Raw genomic sequence first — 21,775 nt, 5'->3', positions numbered from 1 at the left:
ATATCTGTCTTTAATGCCTTGATGATATGTAAACTTGCTCATTTGTGAGAGGCAGCGCACATTACATTGATTTTTATTTTGCTGTAGCACTTTTGTGTTTGGAGTGCCTTTTGGGATTGCTCTCACTTTCTTAACCCTATTAAATTACTTTGCTGTGGCCTCTAGTCATTATTCAGTAACACCTTACTGAGACCCCCCAGGGGATCCACAACTCTTTTGTGGATACGTGCGTAGCGAGCACGGGGCCCCGAGCTAATGTGGCCTTCCTTCCTTTCCGGGCTGCATACCTTCCCTTTCCGCATCCTTCCCCATCCCCTGTCTTCACCCCCCCCCCTCACCTCTTGATCTTTCCTTCACTTTCTCCCCCTCTGGGAGTATGGTTTGCGCCTACGTCCGGAGACGGACGCTTGTAAATGTACCGCATTCTTCTTCTTCCTTGCTTGTATGTCTTCTTCCTTCCTTTGTCCATCTCCTTTCCTTACCTCTTCTCTTTACCCTTTTCTCCGCTGCGGCGTTTGAGACCCCCTCTTCTTTCCTTTCCCTTTCTCTTTCTTCCTCCCTGTGCGTGTCTGAAGGCCGACCCACGCACTTCCATGCGTAGCCGGTGACGGGGTAACGCGTAATTCCCCGCCCCGGGTAGACAGGTAGGACACGTACGTACCCCCTGGTAAAGGCCAGGCCCAGGGAGGGGTGATTACCCGAGCTGATACCTTCCGAAAGTGCCGATTGGTCCCTCCGTCCGTATGTCGGGAGGTGTGACCTGAGGTGTGAACAATCACCTAAGGCGGGTGTGCCCTCGGTGAGGGCCCCCACAAGGGAGGAGCGCGCCATCGGAGACGCCGGTAATCATGGGGGATTCTTCCGCAATGGTTTCCTCACCTTCCACTATGTCTGCTCACAAACGTAAGTTCACTGAGTCTCAGCCACAGACGGTTCTTCCATCGTTGCCACAGTTCCTTGTTGTTTCTCGGTCTGACGAAGGTCACGACTTTTCCACGGTCAACCCTTTCATTATTCAGAAAGGTGTCGACGCAATTGCGGGTCCTGTAAAGTCTTGTTCCAGATTACGGAATGGTACCCTGTTGTTAGAAACACACAGTGCCCTCCAGGCTCAAAAATTGCTGCGTACTTCTCTGCTCCACACCTTCCCTGTCCGGGTGGAACCGCACCGTACCTTAAATTCCTCGCGTGGAGTCGTTTATACACGCTCCCTCGATGGATTGTCTGACGAAGAAATTCAGCACTACCTGTCTGACCAGGGCGTCACCGCTGTTCATCGGGTTATGAAAAGGGTTGACTCGAACATCATTCCAACCCGCACTGTCTTCTTGACTTTTGACAAAGTTCAACTCCCATCAAAAATCAAAGCAGGCTATGAGATAATTTCCGTTCGCCCTTATGTCCCAAACCCTACGCGTTGCTATCGATGTCAGCGGTTTAATCACACCAGCCAGTCCTGTTCCAATCCGGCCAAATGTGTTACGTGTGGCAGGGATGCCCATGAGGGTGCTTGTCCACCTCCATCCCCTCGCTGCATCAACTGTATGGGTGACCACGCTGCTTCCTCTCGAGATTGCCCTGTTTTTAAGGACGAAAAGCTGATCCAGGAAATAAGAGTGAAGGAAAAGGTGTCGACCTTTGCTGCTCGAAAGTTACTCGCCAGTCGACAGCCCACCGTGCCTCAGAAAGGAAAATACAGCGCTGTCCTTGCTTCTTCTCGGCCAACAAAGGAGGCGGCCACGCAGACTTGCGACCTCACATTTAGTACCACGGTCGTCAGATCGGCCAGCGCAAAGATCGCCCGTTCAACCTCACCTCTTTCGCCTGCCCACTCTATGGCTCACCCTTCGTCGGGTTCTGCTAAATCTCGAGCCCAAAAGTCAGACGCCAAGTCTACAAAAAAAGAGCATTCTCGTGAAGAGTTTTTACGTACTGCAACTTCACAACCATCGGTTCCTCCGTCATCTAAACATACCTCCAAGAAGGCTACGAAGAAACACAGTTCCTCTCCTTCTCCGCCAAGGCGTGTCCCATCTACAGCACCACCTGGCGGAAATCGCCCTCGGCCATCTTCTGTGTCGCCGAGGCGCACTGTTGGTGGCCGGTCAACTGGCCGATCGTTGGTGGCAGGAGCTGCTCCTGACCAACCTATGGATCAGGATCTTCTGCCTTCGACTGAATGCCATTCCATGCTGTCGGTCGCAAGCTCTGAGCAGTCGTTGAGTTGACAGCACCCTTGGTGCCGTTCCTCCATTTTCTGTTCACCCTATGTCCATTATCCACTGGAATATCCGCGGCATTCGCGCCAATCGGGAGGAATTGTCGATCCTCTTACGATCCTACTCGCCGGTCATCTTCTGTCTTCAGGAAACAAAGCTGCGTCCCCATGACCGCTTTGTTCTCCCTCATTTTCAGTCCGTCCGATATGACCTCCCCTCAGTTGAAGGCACTCCAGCCCATGGAGGACTCATGATTCTGCTCCATGATACTCTCTATTATCACCCAATCCCCTTAAACACTTCCTTCCAAGCTGTCGCCGTCCGTCTTTCCCTTTCTGGATACACGTTCTCTCTTTGTACGGTATACATTCCATCGTCTACACCAATGGCACGAGCTGATCTCCTTCATCTTCTTGATCAGCTTCCACCCCCCTATTTGCTGGTTGGGGACTTCAATGCCCACCACCCGCTTTGGGGATCTCCACATCCTTGTCCACGTGGCTCACTATTGCTAGACGTCTTCCACCAAGCGGATCTAGTCTGCCTCAACACTGGGGTCCCTACATTTTTGTCTGCCTCCACGGCAAATTTATCCCATTTGGACCTTGCGGTCGGTACTGTTCCGCTAGCTCGGCGCTTCGAATGGTTCGCCCTTGATGATACACACTCGAGTGACCACTTTCCATGTGTTCTTCGACTGCAGCCTCAACTGCCATATATGCGCTCGCGACGCTGGAAGTTTGCCCAAGCCGATTGGACACTTTTTTCGTCTCTAGCGACATTCGATGACCGTCGCTTTCCCAGCGTCGACGATGAGGTCACACATTTTACCGACGTTATTCTCACAGCTGCGGAACGTTCAATACCACGCACCTCCGAATTGCCCCGGCGCCCTCCAGTTCCTTGGTGGAACGAGGCCTGCCGTGACGCAATACGTGAGCGGCGACGTGCTCTTCGCATTTTCCGTCACCATCCAACTTTGGCCAACTGTATCCGATATAAGCAGCTCCGTGCGCGATGCCGTCGCGTCATCCGCGATAGCAAGAAGGCAAGCTGGAAATTCTTTACTAGCTCATTTAACAACTTCACTCCCTCCTCGGAAGTTTGGAGTCGGCTTCGACGGTTCTCAGGCGCGCCTAGTTTCTCCCCGGTCTCTGGGCTCACTGTCGCGCATGATACCTTAGTGGACCCCGTCGCAATTTCTAACTCATTGGGTCAGCACTTTGCTGAGATTTCGAGCTCTTCAAATTACCCGCCAGCGTTTCTCCCGAAGAAACGTGCAGCAGAAGTGCGGCATCTTGCTTTCTCCTCTCAAAATCGCGAAAGCTACAATACTGTTTTCTCCATGCGCGAACTCCAACATGCACTCTCTACTTCTCGCTCCTCCGCCCCAGGACCGGATGGTATCCATGTCCAAATGTTGCTGCATTTATCAACCCATAGCCTGCGTCACCTCCTTCGCCTTTATAATCGAATTTGGACCGACAGTACCTTTCCCAGGCGATGGCGGGAAGCTATTGTCGTTCCCGTTCCGAAACCTGGAAAGGACAAACATCTCCCCTCTAGCTATCGCCCCATTTCTCTCACGAGTAGTGTCTGTAAGGTTTTGGAGCGTATGGTGAATTACCGTTTAGCTTGGTGGCTGGAGTCCCGCAGTCTTTTAACACCAGCCCAATGCGGATTCCGAAAGCATCGTTCTGCTGTTGACCATCTTGTTGCTCTCTCCACTTATATCATGAACAATTTTCTACGGAAACGCCAAACGGTAGCAATATTTTTTGATCTGGAGAGAGCGTACGATACCTGTTGGAGGACAGGCATCCTCCGCACACTGTTCTCTTGGGGCTTTCGAGGCCGGCTGCCCCTTTTTCTTCGCGAATTTATGGCAGAGCGCACATTTAGGGTGCGGGTGAACACTACTCTCTCCCGTACTTTCTCCCAAGAAAACGGGGTACCCCAGGGCTCCGTGCTGAGTGTTGTACTGTTTGCCATCGCCATTAATCCAATTATGGATTGTCTCCTTCCTGATGTCTCGGGCTCCCTCTTTGTGGACGATTTTGCGATCTACTACAGTTCTCAAAGGACCAGCCTTCTTGAAAGACGTCTTCAAGGATGTCTCGATCGCCTCTACTCGTGGAGCATCGAAACCGGCTTCCGTTTCTCACCCAGTAAGACCGTTTGTGTTAATTTTTGGCGACGTAAGGAGTTTCTTCCGCCCTCCTTACATCTAGGTCCTGTCAGCCTTCCGTTTTCCGACGTCGCTAAATTCTTGGGTCTTATGTTTGACAGAAAACTGTGCTGGTCCTCCCACGTTTCCTATCTTTCGGCTCGCTGTCTGCGTTCCCTTAACACCCTCCGTGTCCTGAATGGTACCTCTTGGGGAGCGGACCGGGTGGTCCTTCTCCGCCTCTATCGCGCCTTAGTGCGCTCGAAATTGGATTATGGAAGCATAGTCTACTCCTCTGCTCGGCCGTCTATTCTTCGGCGTCTCGACTCTATCCACCACCGTGGATTACGTTTAGTGTCTGGAGCTTTTTACACCAGCCCTGTGGAAAGCCTTTATGCTGAGACTGCTGAACCTCCGCTGTCCAATCGGCGGGCAGTCCTTCTGAGTCGTTATGCTAGCCATCTGTCTTCCATGCCTGCTAATCCAGCCCATAACCTTTTTTTCGACGCCTCCTTTGATGTCGGGTATGCAGGCCGCTCCTCCTCCCTACTACCCCCGGGAGTCCGCTTCCGTCAACTGCTCCATTCTCTTTCCTTCCGCTTTCCTAAAACCTTCTTGACAACTTGGGGTACAGCACCGCCTTGGCACCGTCCCCGGATCGACTTGCTCAGAGACCTATGTCAATTTCCCAAAGATGGTACCCCTACACTTGTTTACCGTCGGGCATTTGCTGCTCTATGTGCACAAATGACGGAAGCCACATTTATTTACACCGATGGCTCGAAAACATCGTTAGGTGTAGGGAGTGCCTATATTGTTGGCGACACCCCAAATCACTTTCGGCTTCCCGACCAGTGTTCGGTTTATACTGCAGAGCTTTACGCTGTTCTCCAGGCTGTCCACTACATCCGCCGCCATCAGCGGATACAGTACATAATCTGCTCAGATTCTCTCAGCTCTCTCCTAAGTCTCCAAGCTCTTTACCCTGTGCACCCTCTGGTCCACCGGATTCAGGACTGTCTGCGCTTGCTCCACCTGGGGGGCGTCTCGGTGGCGTTCCTCTGGCTCCCGGGACACGCTGGTATCTGTGGGAATGAGGCGGCCGATATAGCGGCCAAGGCTGCAGTCTCTCTTCCTCGGCCAGCTCTTCAGTCTCTTCCGTTTACCGATCTACGGAGCGGTTTATGTCGCCAAGTTACTCAATTATGGCATGCGCACTGGTCAACACTTCCCCATAATAAATTGCGGGAAGTGAAAGCCGTTCCTTGCGCTTGGACCTCTTCCTCCCGAACGCGTCGTCGGGAGGAGGTAATTTTAGCTCGACTCCGGATAGGGCACTGTCTTTTTAGTCATCGACATCTTTTAAGCGGTGATCCTCCCCCACTCTGTCCCCACTGCTCTCAGCTGTGGACGGTCAGACACCTTTTAATTGAATGCCCCTATTTTAATCCGTTACGCTCCCGTCTACAGCTATCGCCTGATCTATCGTCGATTTTAGCAGATGACACGCGCTCAGCTGACCGCGTTCTACAGTTTATTAGTGACAGTGAAATGACGTCAGTCATTTGAAGCTTTTTTTTTTGTGGACAACCAACCCCTTTCTATAGTGGACTTTTAAGCATTCCTTCTGCCTTTAGTTTCTCCAATTTTCTGACTGTTTCCATTGCTGCTGATTTTAAATTTCGTTTTTTTCCGGTTTTCTACGTCACGGGGTGGGCGCTAATGACCATAGAAGTTTTGCGCCCTAAAACCACAAACAAAAAAAAAAAAAAAAAACCTTACTGAGATCTGCAGTATTTGGTCAAACTATATTTTCAATTTCATTCAGGACATAATAATATAGTAATCCAGATTTATGATATGGAATAACCACTGATATGTAGACAGCAGCACCGTGTACTTTAAACCATGTAAATCATGTATTACCCCTAATCACACCATATTTTGTTGTTCAAATTTCTAAGACGCAGAGTAAGAAAATTTCACAATTTATGTAGGTTTTTTGATTTGTAATGCTTCACAAGATTATATCTCATCACTTACAGTTTATCAGCTGGTGCATCATTAGTTTCTCTGTCACTTTTAGCACACATTTAGAAAACCCCAATTTCTGTTAAACAGAGTTCCTCTCTATTTGGAAGGTATACAAAAAATTGTAGGAGTGGGTATATGAGTGTAATCTTGTTAGCTTACGAACTGATTTTTAGTAGTGTGCCACATCTGTAGAATATGTTCATAGTACATTGTTCAAAAGAATTAGGGGAACACGTGTACCAACATCCACTGTGTGAGATCTATTGTCATCTGTTGGCTTTGTTATGCGTTAGTGTCAGGTGACCAATAGAAGAAAGTGAGCACCGGTGTCCCAATGTTTCCCAGTGAGGTACTCAGATGGCAGTCACCCTCTGAGGACGTTGTAGTCAACCGAGCAAATTCAGTGTGCCACCTTAATGCGGTGAATGTTGCAAGGGCAATCTGTTTTATCCAAAAAGGATGGACTTTTGGCTGTGTTGCTGCAGATGCCAATGCCTCTCCATGCCATCAATAGGTTGTGGAAACACTACATGGAGACAGGTCAAGGTCACAGACACATTACAAACACCACGTAAAGACAGATATCTGACCATCTCTATGTTGCAACATCATACGGATACCGCCAGAGCACTTCAAAACAATCTAAGAAGGGCCACTGGAGCTGCCATTGCCTGATCAGAATATAATGAACAGGTTAAGAGATGGACCATATGACCCAGACTCCTGTTAGCATACCCCCACTTGACGCATCATCTTGCAGCTCGCCATAGTTCTGTCATTCCCATGTCAACTTTAAAATTTGTCACTGGCAAAATATGTTACTCACTAACAAGTCCAGATATCCTCTGATACAAGATGATAGCCATTTCCATGTGCGGAGACAGTCAAATGTTAGTTTTTTTTATATTGTGGGGAGGCTTCAGTGTTGACAGCTATACGGATCTTGTCAGTCTTCACAGTCACGTTACTACCAGGCAGTACACTGAACAGGTCCTGTTGGGCCTTGTGGTGGCTGTTGCACACAATGATGGCCTCTAATTCTTTCTAATGCCACTGCCCATGTGACAGGTGTCAGCAAGGTTCACATGCAAAGCCCGGACATTTAAGTAATGGAATGGCTGTCGGTGAGTCCCGATCTAAACCCCATTGTGCTGTGTGGGTCATGCTTGGCAGACTTGTTTCGTGGTCATCCTGTTCCACTCCAGACCCGCAAAGAACTCCCATGGGCTCCCATTGAAGAATGAGAATGGATCCTGCAGTGTGGTCTCCATAGACTTACGTGGAGCAGGCCACATAGTTGGCAGGCACTGCTCGTGGACGGCACACACATTATTCCAGCTATCAAAATCCAATGAGCCACATCCAGGATGATGAGATGAATGATAGTTTCCACTTTGTTTTTGACATTGGTTAACATTTCAATTCTTATTACGTAAATGGTCAAGGACGTAACAATGATTCATTGCATTCTTAATCTGTGAGAGATGAAGGTATAAGCAGTCCTCAGTCCTCAGTTATTGCTCAGTGGAGTATGGCAGACATCTAAACTCCTATTCCCCTATTTCTCTTGAGCAGTGTATATATGTTACTCCAAGTTTTCACATTGTTGCTGAAGCCCTATTATTACCTTAGGTGAAAATGTGTTACTCAGAAGAAAAGGATGGGGGATATTTACGGGCACTCTGGACACTCTTGTATAGAACATGAGAAGTTCTACTAGAGAGAATAATCAGTGTTTTGTTTGCCAGCAAAGTAATTTTTGTACAAAAGTAGTATTGCGTAGTTGTTGTTACTAATTCAAGAAAAACTCCAGTATTATTACTATGTTAGCAATATCTTGGAGTTGATTATATCTCAGACTAATTTTTTGAATCAGTGTGAGCTATGAAAGAAAGGCACAGGAAAGGCAAATAGAAAAGTTTGGTTTGCTTGATGCAGTCTGAGAAAATGTATAGTGTCTGCAACTGCAGTATTTAGAACCCCCTCGTGACTTATTCTTAAATACTCATCCATTGTTTTGGATCCCTACGAAGTCAACTTATGAGAGATACAAAACATTAGGGACATCATTCTAATGAATAGCTTTACCAATATGAATGCCATAGCAGTGCATAGTGAATTTAATGACAGTCATGTGGAAACTTGTTTTACTAATGTTGGAATGCTTACATCACTTGACCTTTACCATATGGCACTAAGGAATGAATACAGAAAGCAGATTCAAATTGATATAGGTTGTCGTACTTAACGCACAAATGAAGAGGCTTGAATAAGATAGACTACCACGGAGGTGTTCAGAAAATGAGTCTTTGGACTAAAGACTACAACATAGAGATATGATGAAATACTAACACTATTCTTCAGGTGTGTGTAACATTAAGAGATGGCAGACATTCTTACTGCTTGAACTACTAGTGTTCCAGCTGTTAAACAGTAATAACTTTCACAGCAATGAGTATACCAATGAAAGCAATCAATTTTTGACCAAATAATTTAATTGGATGGATAAAAAATCTACTCACCAATCAGCAGCAAAAAACATAAAAGGAGGTTTTAATTAGGCAATCTTTCAGAGCCAATGGCTCCTTCAGTTAGAAGGGTTGAAGGGGAAGGAAGAGGGGTGAAGCAAAAAGACTGGAGAGGTCTAGGAAAAGGGGTGGGTTTCGGGAAAGTCACCCAGAATCGTGGGCCAGGGGAGACTTACTGGACGGGATGAGAAGGAAAGACTGATAGTTGGGGACTGCATCAGATGGAATTTGAAAATCTGAGAGCTTTTCAAGGTGGAAGACAGGGTAGTTCGCAAGACAGAGATTGCTTTTGAAACATCATGTGAGAGTTAATGAGAGTCAAAAGCTAAGTGCAATGTATGTAACACGGGTGGGAGAGGATGGCAAAAAATAGGCAGTTAAGACAATGAAAGACGTAGAAAACTAAAATGGAGTGAAGAAGAGTAGTTGCTGTGAAGAAATGCTAAGATGGAAGAATTTAACGTGAATAAAGACGAGGTGGGTGGTGAGAACCAAGGACATTGTAGTGCTAGTTCCCACCTGCGGAGTTTTGAGAAACTGATGTCTGGGGAAGAATTTAGATGGTGTGTGTAGTGAAACAGGCTCTGAGATCATGATGGTCATGTTGTAAAGCATGCTCTGCAACAAGATAATGTATTTTTTCAGTATACATCCTCTGCCTATGCTCATTCATCCTAATTGATAATTTGGTGGTAGTCACGCCAATGTAAAAGGCTGAACAATGTATATATAACAGCTGGTTTATGACACGTGTTGTTTCACAGGTGAGTTTCCCTTTGATAGTATATGTTTTGCCAGTTACTAGGCTGGAATAGGTGGTAGTAGGAGGATGCATAGGGCAGGTAAAATCTCAGAGTAATTTCTTTTCATGTCAGGGCATGATTTTAGAAAGTCATGGCCTTGTCGAAGTAGCTGAATAATATATTCCAGACCAAGAAAATACTGAGTGAACAGCGGCGTGCTCCGAAGGTGTTGTTTTGGAGGGATCCACAGTACCAGGATTGTATGTGATTGCTTGGGATATCTGCTTCCAAATGAGGCTGGGGGGGGGGGGGGGGGGGGGGTGTAATTGTCAGGTGAAGGCTGAGGTGAGAATAGTGGTATATTGCTGTACAGTGTCTGCATTCGAACAAATACATTTGCCTCGAATGCCAAGGCTGTATGGGAGGGAATGTTTGATATGGAAAGGATAGCAACTGTTGAAATGAAATGTAACTATTGTTGGTGGGTTTAATGTTGACAGAAGTATGTGGCTGGCCTTCAGTGAGGAAGAGATCAACATCAAGGAAAGTGGCACAGGATTCAGAAGAGGATCATGTGAAATTTACTTGGGAGAAGGTATTCAGAGATTCCAGGAGAAGTCAGCCTCACCTTGAGTCCATAAAGAAAAGATGTCATCAATGTATCTAAACCAAACCAGGGGTGAAGACTTGTAGATCCCAGGAAAGCCCCTCCAAGCAACCCATGGAAAGGTTGGTCTAGGAAGGAGCTATCCTCGTTCCCAAGGCAGTACCCCTTATTCTTTGTATGGCTGCTCCTTAATTATGTAGTTGTTGGAGAGTATAATGTTGATTAAGGTGAATAGGAAGGATGTCATAGGTCTGGAATCATGTGGATGCTGACAGGGAATATTCAGAAGCAGATCAACCATGTGCATGGGGGATGTTGGTGTGGAAGGTGGTGGCATCAATGGTGACAAGCAAGGGCACAGATTTCAGACAATCTAGGAAATGGTTGGTATCGTTGATATAGGAGGGAAGTTTTTGTACTATGGGTTGCAAGTGTTGATCAACTAAGGCAGATGTATGTTCAGTGGGTGCTTTGAAGATAGCAGCCATAGCACAGCCAGGCTGAGTGGGTTTGTAAATCTTATGGATAAGGTAAAAGGTGAGGGGTGTGTGGTTTGGGTGGGGTGAGAAGTTCTATGGATTGAGGTGTTAGTCTTTGTGGAGGAGGCTGAGGTTTTACAGAGGGACTGCAGGTCAGTTCAAATCAAAGGGATTTGGTATTTTGATGGCAGACACTGTATGTAGAGGGGTCAGACAGCTGGCATAGACCTTTACTAACATACTCTTTTCGGCCAACTACCGTAGTGATAAATCTTTTGGCTGCTGGGAGGATAACGATGGAGTCATCAGCTTCTAGGGAACTTAGATCCTGGAGTTCTGCAGAGGACAGGTTAGTGTCTTGTTGTAGGGAGTTGAGAAAGGGTTGTGAAGCAATAGTGGATGTGAGGAATTCTTTGAAGGCTTGTAAGGGGTGATTTTTGAGGTTGTGATGGTGGATCAAGTTGGGATCGTGGTTGGAACTGTTCAGGGCAGGGTTTAATGTCAGGTTTGCTGTTGGAAAGATTTTGGGAATGGGTTGCAAAGTGATATTTCCAGTTGACATTATGTGTGAAGGAAAGTAGGTCCTTCAGCAAAGCAACATGATCAAATGCAGGTTTAGGACTGAAAATGAGAATCTTAGATAATACAGGTATTGCATGGTGAGGCATATAGGTCACAGATTATCCCCGTAAGAGCAGGGATTGCTGTATCTGAAACTGTAAAAGAGCCTGTGTAGAGTAGGATTACATTCGGAAACAGCGACTTTCACTGTTACGCCTTTTGGAGTTTCAAGAAATAGAATGTGGGACCTTAGTTTTGGTAATGCAAAAGGCATGCTTTCTGAAAGAACAGATGTAATAAGAGATGGGATTAATCATGATAAGAGAGGACAGTTTGGAGTGTTAGGAATTGTGGGAGTGGCAAAAAAGTTAAGCAGAGAGAGGGTAAAAGATGAAAAAAGGAAGAAAAACAAGGGGAAAAAATCAGAAAAATTAATATGGAAATCATGAGAACAGACAATGGTTAATAAGAGGTAATGAGTGAGTGATCTGTATGATAAGAGAAAAAATTATTAGATGAAAGGAAAAAAATCTGTTATGTACAATGGACTTAGCTTTTCACTCTTATTAACTCATACACAATGTTTAAGCACTTATCTCTGTCTTGCATATTCTCCTGTCTTCATTTAAGCTCTCAGGCTTTCAAATCTCGTCTGATGCAGTCCTCAACAATTGGTCTTTCCTTCTCATCTTGTTCGGAATATCGTCCCTGACCTGCGGTGGTGAGTGTTCCGAAAATCTACCCCTCTTCCTAGACCCCTCCAGTCCTTTTCTTCCACTCCTTCCCCTTCCCATTCAACCCTACTGCCTTAAGATGGAGCCACTGGCTCTGAAAGCTTGCCTAATTATAACCTTTTATGTGCGTGTTCTGCCACAACAGTGTTTGTTAGGCTGTCGCTCATACACACACTGCCCAGCAGATAATGAAAATTCACCCTGCAGTCACGACTTCAGTGATTTCTTGGCTCCCAATGATTTAGCTGGATGCAGTCTCCGGCAGCAGAACTTTGTGCCAGGGAATTTGTTGACCGCTTAATAGCTGTTATAAAAGGATAAATCTATATTGTGACTAAGTAGTGAAGATACTTTTTAATAAATTCAACTGTTGCGGTATTTTATTTATAGTCTAATTGAGATTATTTTTCGGATATATCTCATTAATGTAATAAGATTGCCGATATGACATTCCACAGAACTAAAATAACCAGTTTTGCCCATTTTGTAAGAGCATGACAAAGTTTTCAAACCAGAAAAGTTACCCTATTCCATTTTTGAACTGTCGCTGTTTTTTTTTAATTTAATTCTAACTGTGTGAAGTTTGGCATGTAATTTCGTAGCTGGTTTGTACTGTGGTTGAAAGTAAGCAGGAGTCCCTTCCCTGCATCATTGCCCATTAAGTCCATTACGCTGTAAACCTCTGTTAATCAGTTTAAGGTTTTCCGTAAGTAATAGGTGTTGATATTGCTCTCTGGTGTTGCTTTGAGTGGTGGCACTTACCTTCCGATGAGGTGGTGATGTTGTCATTACCTGAAGAAAATGTACATATGCTCTTTCAGTGATACCATCGAATTCAGTGCCTGAGAGCCCAGTAATGAATTGTGCAGTGTAAATTTTGAAGTAAATTTAAGGCAATGAAAGTTGCTAGGCAGATCAGAGCTTGGACGAGCTGGCTGGCAGGCAGGCAGAGACTGACTGAATTTGTGTGGTGTTTGCATCTGCTTCCCCCATTGTTACAAAGTAGTTAAATCATCTTGCAGGTTCATTGTAGCCATATGAAGAATAAAGATGTATTCATTGTTACATATGTGGAACTTTTACTCTTCGATAACTCATTTTTAGAGGTTTTCTTTGAACCTTTGAGACACTTGTTCTGGTAAGTTGCCCTAATGAAATTAAATACCATAATTTGCTTCTATAAAGATTTAAGCATTTATTGCCATGGTATGAATTTAAATTCTCAATAAATCCATTAACGTCTTCATATACGATATGAAGTCCGTCACCAGTAAATATTCTCATTATGATATTGCTTATTAACTTCACATATTCAGAGAGATCGGAGCATCTGTTATCGAGAAAGGCTGATACAGAAGTAACCAACTTCAGTTTGACATGTGACATGATACTTAGTTTTTTATTATTCGTTGTTCCTTACAGTTAAATTTTAATTAACTCAGTGGAGTCAGAGGTCTGCAATGCTGTGTGGTCACTGGTCATGACATAAGTGTGGTGATTTCTAGTAAGACATGTATGCCTACTGTAATGAAGATGCTGCTTTTGGAATGTTGCTTCATGTGCTAGTCATAAAACAGAAATAAGACAGTTGATAATGTGTTTCACATAATATTGTGACACAAACTTGTTTAATAAATACATATAAAATCATTTTGAGATATGTTTTTTAGGTCTTCTCACCTATAATCAGTTACATGGAAAGCAGAGTGAAAGCAATGATGCCTTATCACATGGGAATGTGTTCTTTATGAGTTATTTTTTTCAAATGTTTGTAGCTAATAGAAGAATAACTTTGTAAGAGACTGTCCCAAGTTTATTTTGAGAAATAAACTTGAATCTCTCTCACTTTTCCAGTATTATTTAAATCCGTGCCTACATGTTCCTTTTAGCTTGTGTAGAAAAAAAGCAAAGGCTTTCTACATATCAATATATACTCAGAATGCCACAGCACAGTACGTGTGAGGTTATTGTGTACCAGTATTATCAATTTAGCCCTATTCAATTGCATTTATAGAGAGGGGAAAAAGACTTTCTGCATGCCTTGTTTTGTTGCAGTTACTTGTCTTATTTTCACAGTCGAAGAGGATGTAGATCATTTTATGCAAAGGAGACATCAGGATTGCTCGCAGCCTTCTGAAAATGCCACTTTATGAAATTCATGCAGCATTGTTTTGTGAGATTAACGATCTGCCTTAAAATATTACCTGAAGTGTCCATTCTTCTTTTGCAAGGCAGTGCTGAATTATTAAAATTTTAGGTGAACATTTCTGAAGTTTGATGTCTGCTGTCATGCCTACTTGATGAGGACTCAAATTCTGAAGCAGTATTCTAGGGGTTGACATGTGTGATTTTTCTAGTGTCCTACCAACAAGTTTAAATATTCCATTCACTTCTTATTACATATTTTGTGTGTTTGTACGATTGCATGTCTGATCTCTATAGTTGAGAGTACTAAACACTAGATCACGGAGGCAGCCAGTGTTCTAATGCCAGAAATTGATTTTTCTGAAGTGGAGAGGTTGCAGTATTCTGAGTGCAACTGCAAGCCAGCTGTTGAAGTGGTGTCAAATCAAAATAGTTGCAACAGGCTGGGAGCACCACAGACTTTGTTTAGAAGAATCGCTAAATATTTAAATGAAGTCAGCTTCAGAAATTGGCCCCTAATTTTTAATCGGACATTATTGGGTTCCGCATTTTTGTTATGAGCAGTATCTTTCATTATACACATTCAGATTTGTCATTCAGTACACAAAGTGGAAATGCTGTCGAAATCATTCTACATTTACTTATGGCCAGTCATTGATGATGCTTTTCTGAAAACAATATCATTAATGAATGACCATACATGATAAATTATTTATGTATATTGAGGATATCAGCAATCCTGTAATGCTTCTGTGTGACACACACAACGTTACTTCAACTTCTAAAAAATCCAGTTTGCAGTATAGCTTACTGGGTGCTGTAAGTCAAAAATTATTTGAATCAATCACATTTTCTTAAGATGCTCTGTATAATAGTGTCTTGGTTCAGTTGCACACTTAATGTAGTTTTATTTTTTATTTGTATATATTTATGCAGATGTTTTCTCTTATTTGTGCAATATCAAATTACTAAAATATTTTCATTGTAAATTTAATGTTTCAGGTCAAAAACACTGCCTGAAACAATAACTCGGGCAAAGAGGACATGTCTACTTCGAAGTAGCTGATCTGAGGAAATTTGTATAACAAGTATACATTGTAATATATTACCTTTTGTATTTTTTATTTTGTATTTATCTTTTGTATTTTATTTCTTCATATAGCAGTTATTATACTATGACGTAGTGAATCATGTTTATATAGATAATTTACGGACATTTATAATCACCGAACACTGTAAATAATTAGTACAGACCAATGAGGCAAAAATGAATTTTAAGCATAGCATTTTATTTTTCAATTTGTAGAAAACTTTGAACTGTCACGTGTGTTTTTTTTCCTGTACTTGCATACTAAATTATATATAAATGTAAATAAAGGTGTTATAAATATACTGTTTATATTTTGTTTCTAGATCCTCTTGCTCTGCTTCTGTAGAATTTTAGTGGTCTATTAATAGGCTTATATACTTAATTTTTGGAAAGCTCATTGTACGACCAGTTATCCAATAAGTAAAATGCATTTGCAAGGTGACCTCAGGAAAGTTACTCTAACAAGTAAGAAGGTGCTGAATATAACCCCTTCCTGCTCTTGTATTCGGTTGTCTGTCCTGATTCCTAATAATCTGTTTTTTAGATTGTTGCAAAATACTGTCAAAACATTTTGGGTCAATTATTTTTAATTTTTTTTCTTCCCCTTTCTGTAATAATACTACCAAGACTTCCCCTGTGCAATTCTTGTTTTGGGGTTCCATTTCGTCATGGACTGATTTATATGTTAAGGTGTTTCAGAGAGAGAATAAAGTCGCCATGAATCAGGACATTAATTTTGATGAGCTCCATGCTGAGATAATGTAAGTTTACAGAAAAGTCAGTCAGTTTTTCTTCTTATTTGTTGGTCCATAACCCTCAGATGTAAAGAGAGATTATTGTTCTGCTGAGGCTGTCTTATCTTGAATTTATTTTATTTCCGCCAATGAAAAATTTCTACTGGATAAAGTCGAAATTGCGATGTTAGGTGTTAACTTTGATCAGTGATACAGTGAACAAGCTCATGGCTGCTACGCCACATCCTAGCCCATAATATGAAACTAAATAAAATATTTACCTGTGACTACTAGAATTTAGTGCATATGTAGTGTTAAAACTACAAAACTCAGTCGCAGATTTTTAAGAGAAACATTTACGGACAGAATACGGAGCACTGATTTCACAAAAAATAGATACTGTGACACTCTTCAAACTATTAATTGAAGCTAGTATTGAAAAATAAATTTTGGATACATAGTTAGTTGTTATCATTGCCGTGAAGAAAAAAGACTGATAAATCAACTATTATAATTCCCACCAAGACAGAAAATACTGTATTCTTTTTCTAATGTACAGCACAGAGTAAAACAGTTCTCTCGAAATCAATGCAATAATCATAACAAATAGCACTGTAAAGAAATTAAAATAAAATGCATACCATTCTTCCTCCTCCTAAATCATTTTTAACACAAAGAGGTGAATGAACAAATCTTTCTGCAGTTACAACTGTAATAGTTACTTTTGCCAAGATATAATGTATAAACTACTACTACTACTACTACTGATGCCTAAAATGTGAGATTGCCGACATGGTGAATGGCAAGGGCTGCATTCAAAAGCTTTTGTCACTGTCTGCGGATGCTCTGGTATCTGCACTGTTCGTGGAGCTTCAGATTTCTTCACCCCTGTCAATATGGTACTGAGAGACAGTTCATGACCGTGATGACCACTATTGAACTGTCATCAATAGACATGCTGCATTTCCATGTTTTGTAATGACTATGAAGACAGGTAACACGGTGCTGCATGTTCCAAAGCCACCTTGCGACTGACATACTGCTGCGACACAAGTTGTGAAATGGCGCGCACACACACGCCATTCCCACCAACTCTCTACCATTCCCCTCACAAGTTACCTGCATACTACTTGAAATAAAACAACCCCTTGTTTTATGTTCCTTTTTCTTCAACACACTAATGAAATACTGTCCAAAGAGGCAATTCATTGAAAGTTTTGTAATTCCAATTGTATCTAATAAGTGATTTCATATTATTATTATTATTATTATTATTATTATTATTATTATTATTATTATTATCATCATTATCATTATTGCTTTTACAGCCTCATTGGACCACTTTAGTCAATCATTTCCTGGTCCTCTTCTTAAGTAAGCGCACGTTTCAGTCTTTCTTAACTGCCCAGTATCTTTTCTTTTGTTCTGATCTTTCCTCATCTGTAAATACCCTTTTCATTGTGTCTCCTTTGTCTACTTTCGGTTTAAACCTTATTTTCTTGTCTTTCAGTTTCTTTAGATTTTCTGTCTTGTTTTCAGATCATTTGAGGTTATATCTAGTAAGAGTTACACCGAATTAAGGTATGTATAATAAACTTTGTGTGTCTGCAGAACTAATTACGAAAGTGTAATGTCTAGAAACTGTTCTAGCAGTAAATATATGTATTTGTCTCAAAGTTATCTTTAAGTAGTGGAGGCCAGAGTGATCAATAACAGATACCCCATTATCTCACATTCTTGATGTCATTGAAAACAAGTATAACAACAAACTTTGCAAATTCTCTGTTTAGTCAGATAATCCTTCATTGATTATTTTTGTTGTATTTCAGTCTCCCCCGCCAAAAATTTCGTTACATACTCACATTTGAAATGGGTCAGATGGCTCCACGCCACCCTGTAATTACTGGATAGACAAACCCCCATGAGTTGTGATGCTCACCCATATCATGCAAAGTGAAAAAATTAACAGCTACAAAATCCTTGTGGAAGGGCACATTAAATAAGTGACAATAATTCTGTTAAAGCAGTGGTTCGCAAACTTTCTTAGACCATTACTCCTGACTGCAATCAGGCATTAGCTAGTACCCCCCCCCCCCCCCCCCTCCCACTTTAGAGCCAACAGTGTGCGTGTGTGTGTGTGTGGGGGGGGGGGGGGGGGGAGGGTTGTTAGAATGAATGACGAAAGAATTCGTGGTGCATTGCAAGTGCTACCCACAACTCCTCCTCAGATACGAAAGTAACTATCCACCGCGATGGTACGCACTTGTTACAGAACATACTTCCGCCGCATTACTGCTCTTCAATACAGCACATGCTTGACCTGCTCACTGCAGCCCCAATCAACCAAGCTATACTTACTGTTTATAAATCACTTGATTGCTGCACTTCTTACTTCTGAACGAGCAGAAATTGGAAGACTTCAGGCTGTTAATGCTTTTGTGTCTGACCACAGCCTCTAATAATAATAATAATAATAATAATAATAAACACTGTGCACATCACTATAGTAGCCCTAATGTAGTTACTGCTGTGTCTGCTGTCAATTAATTCATTTATCTGACTTGAAATGAGTAAAGAAGCAGTTTCTGGACTACTACAGGTACTATCTACAATTCTGAGAAGTCATTGGTTTGAGATTTGCTTCCACAGCAAGTTTCAATGTGAACAAAATACAGGCTGATTATAACTAAAGTTAAACTTTCAAAACGCTGTAGAAATAACATCAATTGTCAGAATGATGTCAAATTGCAACAGAATATTATCGGAGAAGGGGGGAATCGTGTGGCAGAAGAAAAATACATAGTTACAAAATGTAGCAATAGATGGTGCTGTAAGCATCATAATTTGATAGTAGTCAACTACAAATGACAAATAAATCATATGATAATGCGTAAGGTGTATGTTTGACGTTACACAAACTACTACTCAGTGTGCATGGGTGATACTGTTGGTTACGTAAGCCCATCCACCACGGCAAGGTCATATCATATCAGATGGGAAAAATAGGTTTTTAATTGTCCTGAGGCCAAAAACCGCATAAAGTGCATCAATCAAAATCAAATCGGATGATTAATTTCTGTGTGACTGGTGCAAAATGTGTTCAATATGCTGCCAACATTTTCTACAAGTTGAAATTGAGAAACAGCATGTTCCACAACTGATCAAAGTGTTTCCAGGGTCACGTTCAGAATGTGTTGCACAATGCATGCCTTCAATGCAGCTAAGTTCGAACACAACATCTTTAAGATAGCCCCACAGCCAGAAGTCACAGGGATTAAGATCAGGTGATTAGGGCAGCAAGGCTGCAGATAAATGGTTGATAACTCTAGCATTTCAGAAATGGGGTTCAGCAGCTGCTTAACTGGATTTGCAATGTGCGGAGGTGCACCATCTTGCATAAAAATGATCCCATCCACGCTGTTGGAGAGCTGGAATGACGTGGTTGCGCAAAAGACACTCACAGCGCTTACTAGTAATGGTACAGGTAACAGGACCGGAAGCACCAGTCTCTTTGAAAAAATATAGCCCTATGATAAATGATGCTGTAAACCCGCACCATAGAGTGACCTTTTCAGGATGAAGTGTAACTGGTTGATTTGCGTGTGGATTTTCTGTGCCCCATATTCGACAGTTCTGTGTATTGACGTATCCCGTCAGGTGGAAGCGGCTTCGTCTGTCCACAAAATCTTCCATGGACAATCATTGTCCACCTCCATGCCAGCAAGAAATTCTAAAGCAAAGGTCTCTCTTGCCGGCAGGTCAACAGGAAGCAACTCGTGCATATGCGTAATTTTGAATGGATAGCAAATAAGGATGTTTCGTACGGTTTTATGCACTGTACTAATATGTATGTCCAATGTTTGGGCAATTCTCTATGCACTACACATTTGCACACCACCACTTGTCTCCTCCCGCATTGCTGTGGCTACTGCTTCCACTGACTTCGAATCAATTCATTTCGTACCTCTACCAGGTTGCTCACCTAAAGAACCAGTCTTTTCGAATTTCTGAATCGTTTTCTCCAGACCCACAGCAGTCATCGGACCAATGCCTTTTTTTCAAACCCTTCATTGTCCGGAACTTCTGCAGAGCGACGTGTGCACAGTCATTATTCTTGTAATACAGCTTTACAAGGAGAGCGCAATCCTGCATGGAGACAGTCATGGCAAACATGGCAGATGCGAAAGGAGGAAAAGCTTGTATCCGGCGTGTTTATATCAATTTCAGTGGGTCATGCGCATGAAAGGTGTTTTCATTTACATAATCTGACACATACTGCGCCAACTATTGATCAATTTTCACATTATTTATTTATTCCCCCCCCCCTCCCCATAATATTCCGTTGCAATTTGACACCATTCTGATCAGTGGTGTTATTTCTACAGTGTTTTGAAAGTTAATTATAATCACCCTGTACTTTTTTGGTGTTAGACTGTCATCATAAAAAGCAAAACAAGTATACAAGCACTGCCTCCTAGGTAAGCTGGAGGTCATTGTACAACCAGTGTTTCTACTGTCTTTGCAGTAGTCTTCTTCAGCACAACTAAATTGCAACAGTAGTTGTTATTGTTACTATGTCCCTGCTTGCCTGTCATTCTGGCAGTATCAGAACACTGTTGGCAGTTTTCAAATTCGTATGTCAAAGTTGGTGAACTGTATGTCAAAATCCATGCGTTTTTTATTAAAATTGGTTCAGTTTTATTGTGGTTGCATACAGACATTGTAAATCTTTCTTTACACTCAATATAAGAGAAATATGGAGTTAAACACTTCAATTATTGCATCACTTACCTAATCTTGTTCACTTTTTGTCTCATGTTAATGAGTAATGTTATTGGCTTCTTCACCCTGTGATCAGCATTGAAGTAAGCATGATGCCATTGCTGACTGCTCTCATCCAGCATAAATCATAAGACTATTATTTTTACTTAAGAATGGTTGATGAAGACCAGGATGGAGCAGTTCATGTACTTTATGCAACTACAGTTATGAAGAATTAAATTAAGATAAAACATACTTCTATGCATTTCTCATTTATCCATTTAGTCAAGCTTCAATCATTCACTGTTACTGACCTGTAGATTTGATCTGTTTTGAAGTAAGAGCTGAGAGAGTAAGACATTTATTGAGTGGTTTTTCCATGTATTGGAAAATACATGATTTTTTACGTGAGAATTATGTTGCCTGTGAGGACAATTGTATTTGGCTTATAATAATGCAGTATAACAATTGAAATTGACCAGCATTTAAGACATTGAAATACAAGGTGTTTCAAAAAACTTTTCAAACTTTACAAACAGGTTCCTTACACAAAAACAAAGAAAAAGTGCATATTAAAATGTGTGTGGAAATCCATTTTTGAGTTATTAAAGAAAGTTTATAATTTAGGTTATTGGAGATCAACAACACATGAACTCAAGAAATGCTCAAAATGTTCTCCTCTCAATTCTAAACACACATGCATTCATCGAATTGTAGACAGTTGCACCCTTTCAGATACTCCCAATGCTTTCGCAGGCTTTCGTGACATCTCGATGAAGAGTTTCTGCATCCAGGTGATATGCTGCACAGACCAATTATTTAAAGTGCCCTCAGAGATGACAGTTCAAAAGATTGTAGGCCGGGGAATGTGCAGGCCAGGGAATTAGTCCTACTATCTATCCATGGTAGATAGCAGCCCTTGCCTCTTGAACACTGAAATGTGCTGGTGCATCATCATGCGTAAACCACATGT

At 42.2% G+C, this 21,775-nt stretch overlaps 1 protein-coding gene across 1 annotated transcript in view; it reads left to right on the top strand.

The window, feature by feature from the left end:
- The window catches only part of LOC126481250 (uncharacterized), a 143,884-nt gene extending 128,324 nt beyond the window's left edge, over window positions 1–15,560 (top strand). The window contains exon 14 of the mRNA XM_050104865.1: window positions 15,220–15,560. Within this exon, the coding sequence (XP_049960822.1) occupies window positions 15,220–15,283 (64 nt within the window). The 3' untranslated portion in view covers window positions 15,284–15,560. The remainder of the gene's footprint in view (window positions 1–15,219) is intronic.
- Window positions 15,561–21,775: the final 6,215 nt, after the last annotated feature.

The sequence above is a fragment of the Schistocerca serialis genome, chromosome 5 (assembly GCF_023864345.2).
Source record: "Schistocerca serialis cubense isolate TAMUIC-IGC-003099 chromosome 5, iqSchSeri2.2, whole genome shotgun sequence".
In the NCBI taxonomy this organism is placed as follows: Eukaryota; Metazoa; Arthropoda; class Insecta; order Orthoptera; family Acrididae; genus Schistocerca; species Schistocerca serialis.
Note: the sequence above shows the minus strand (reverse complement) of the source record. Positions and strands in the feature narration are given on the sequence as shown.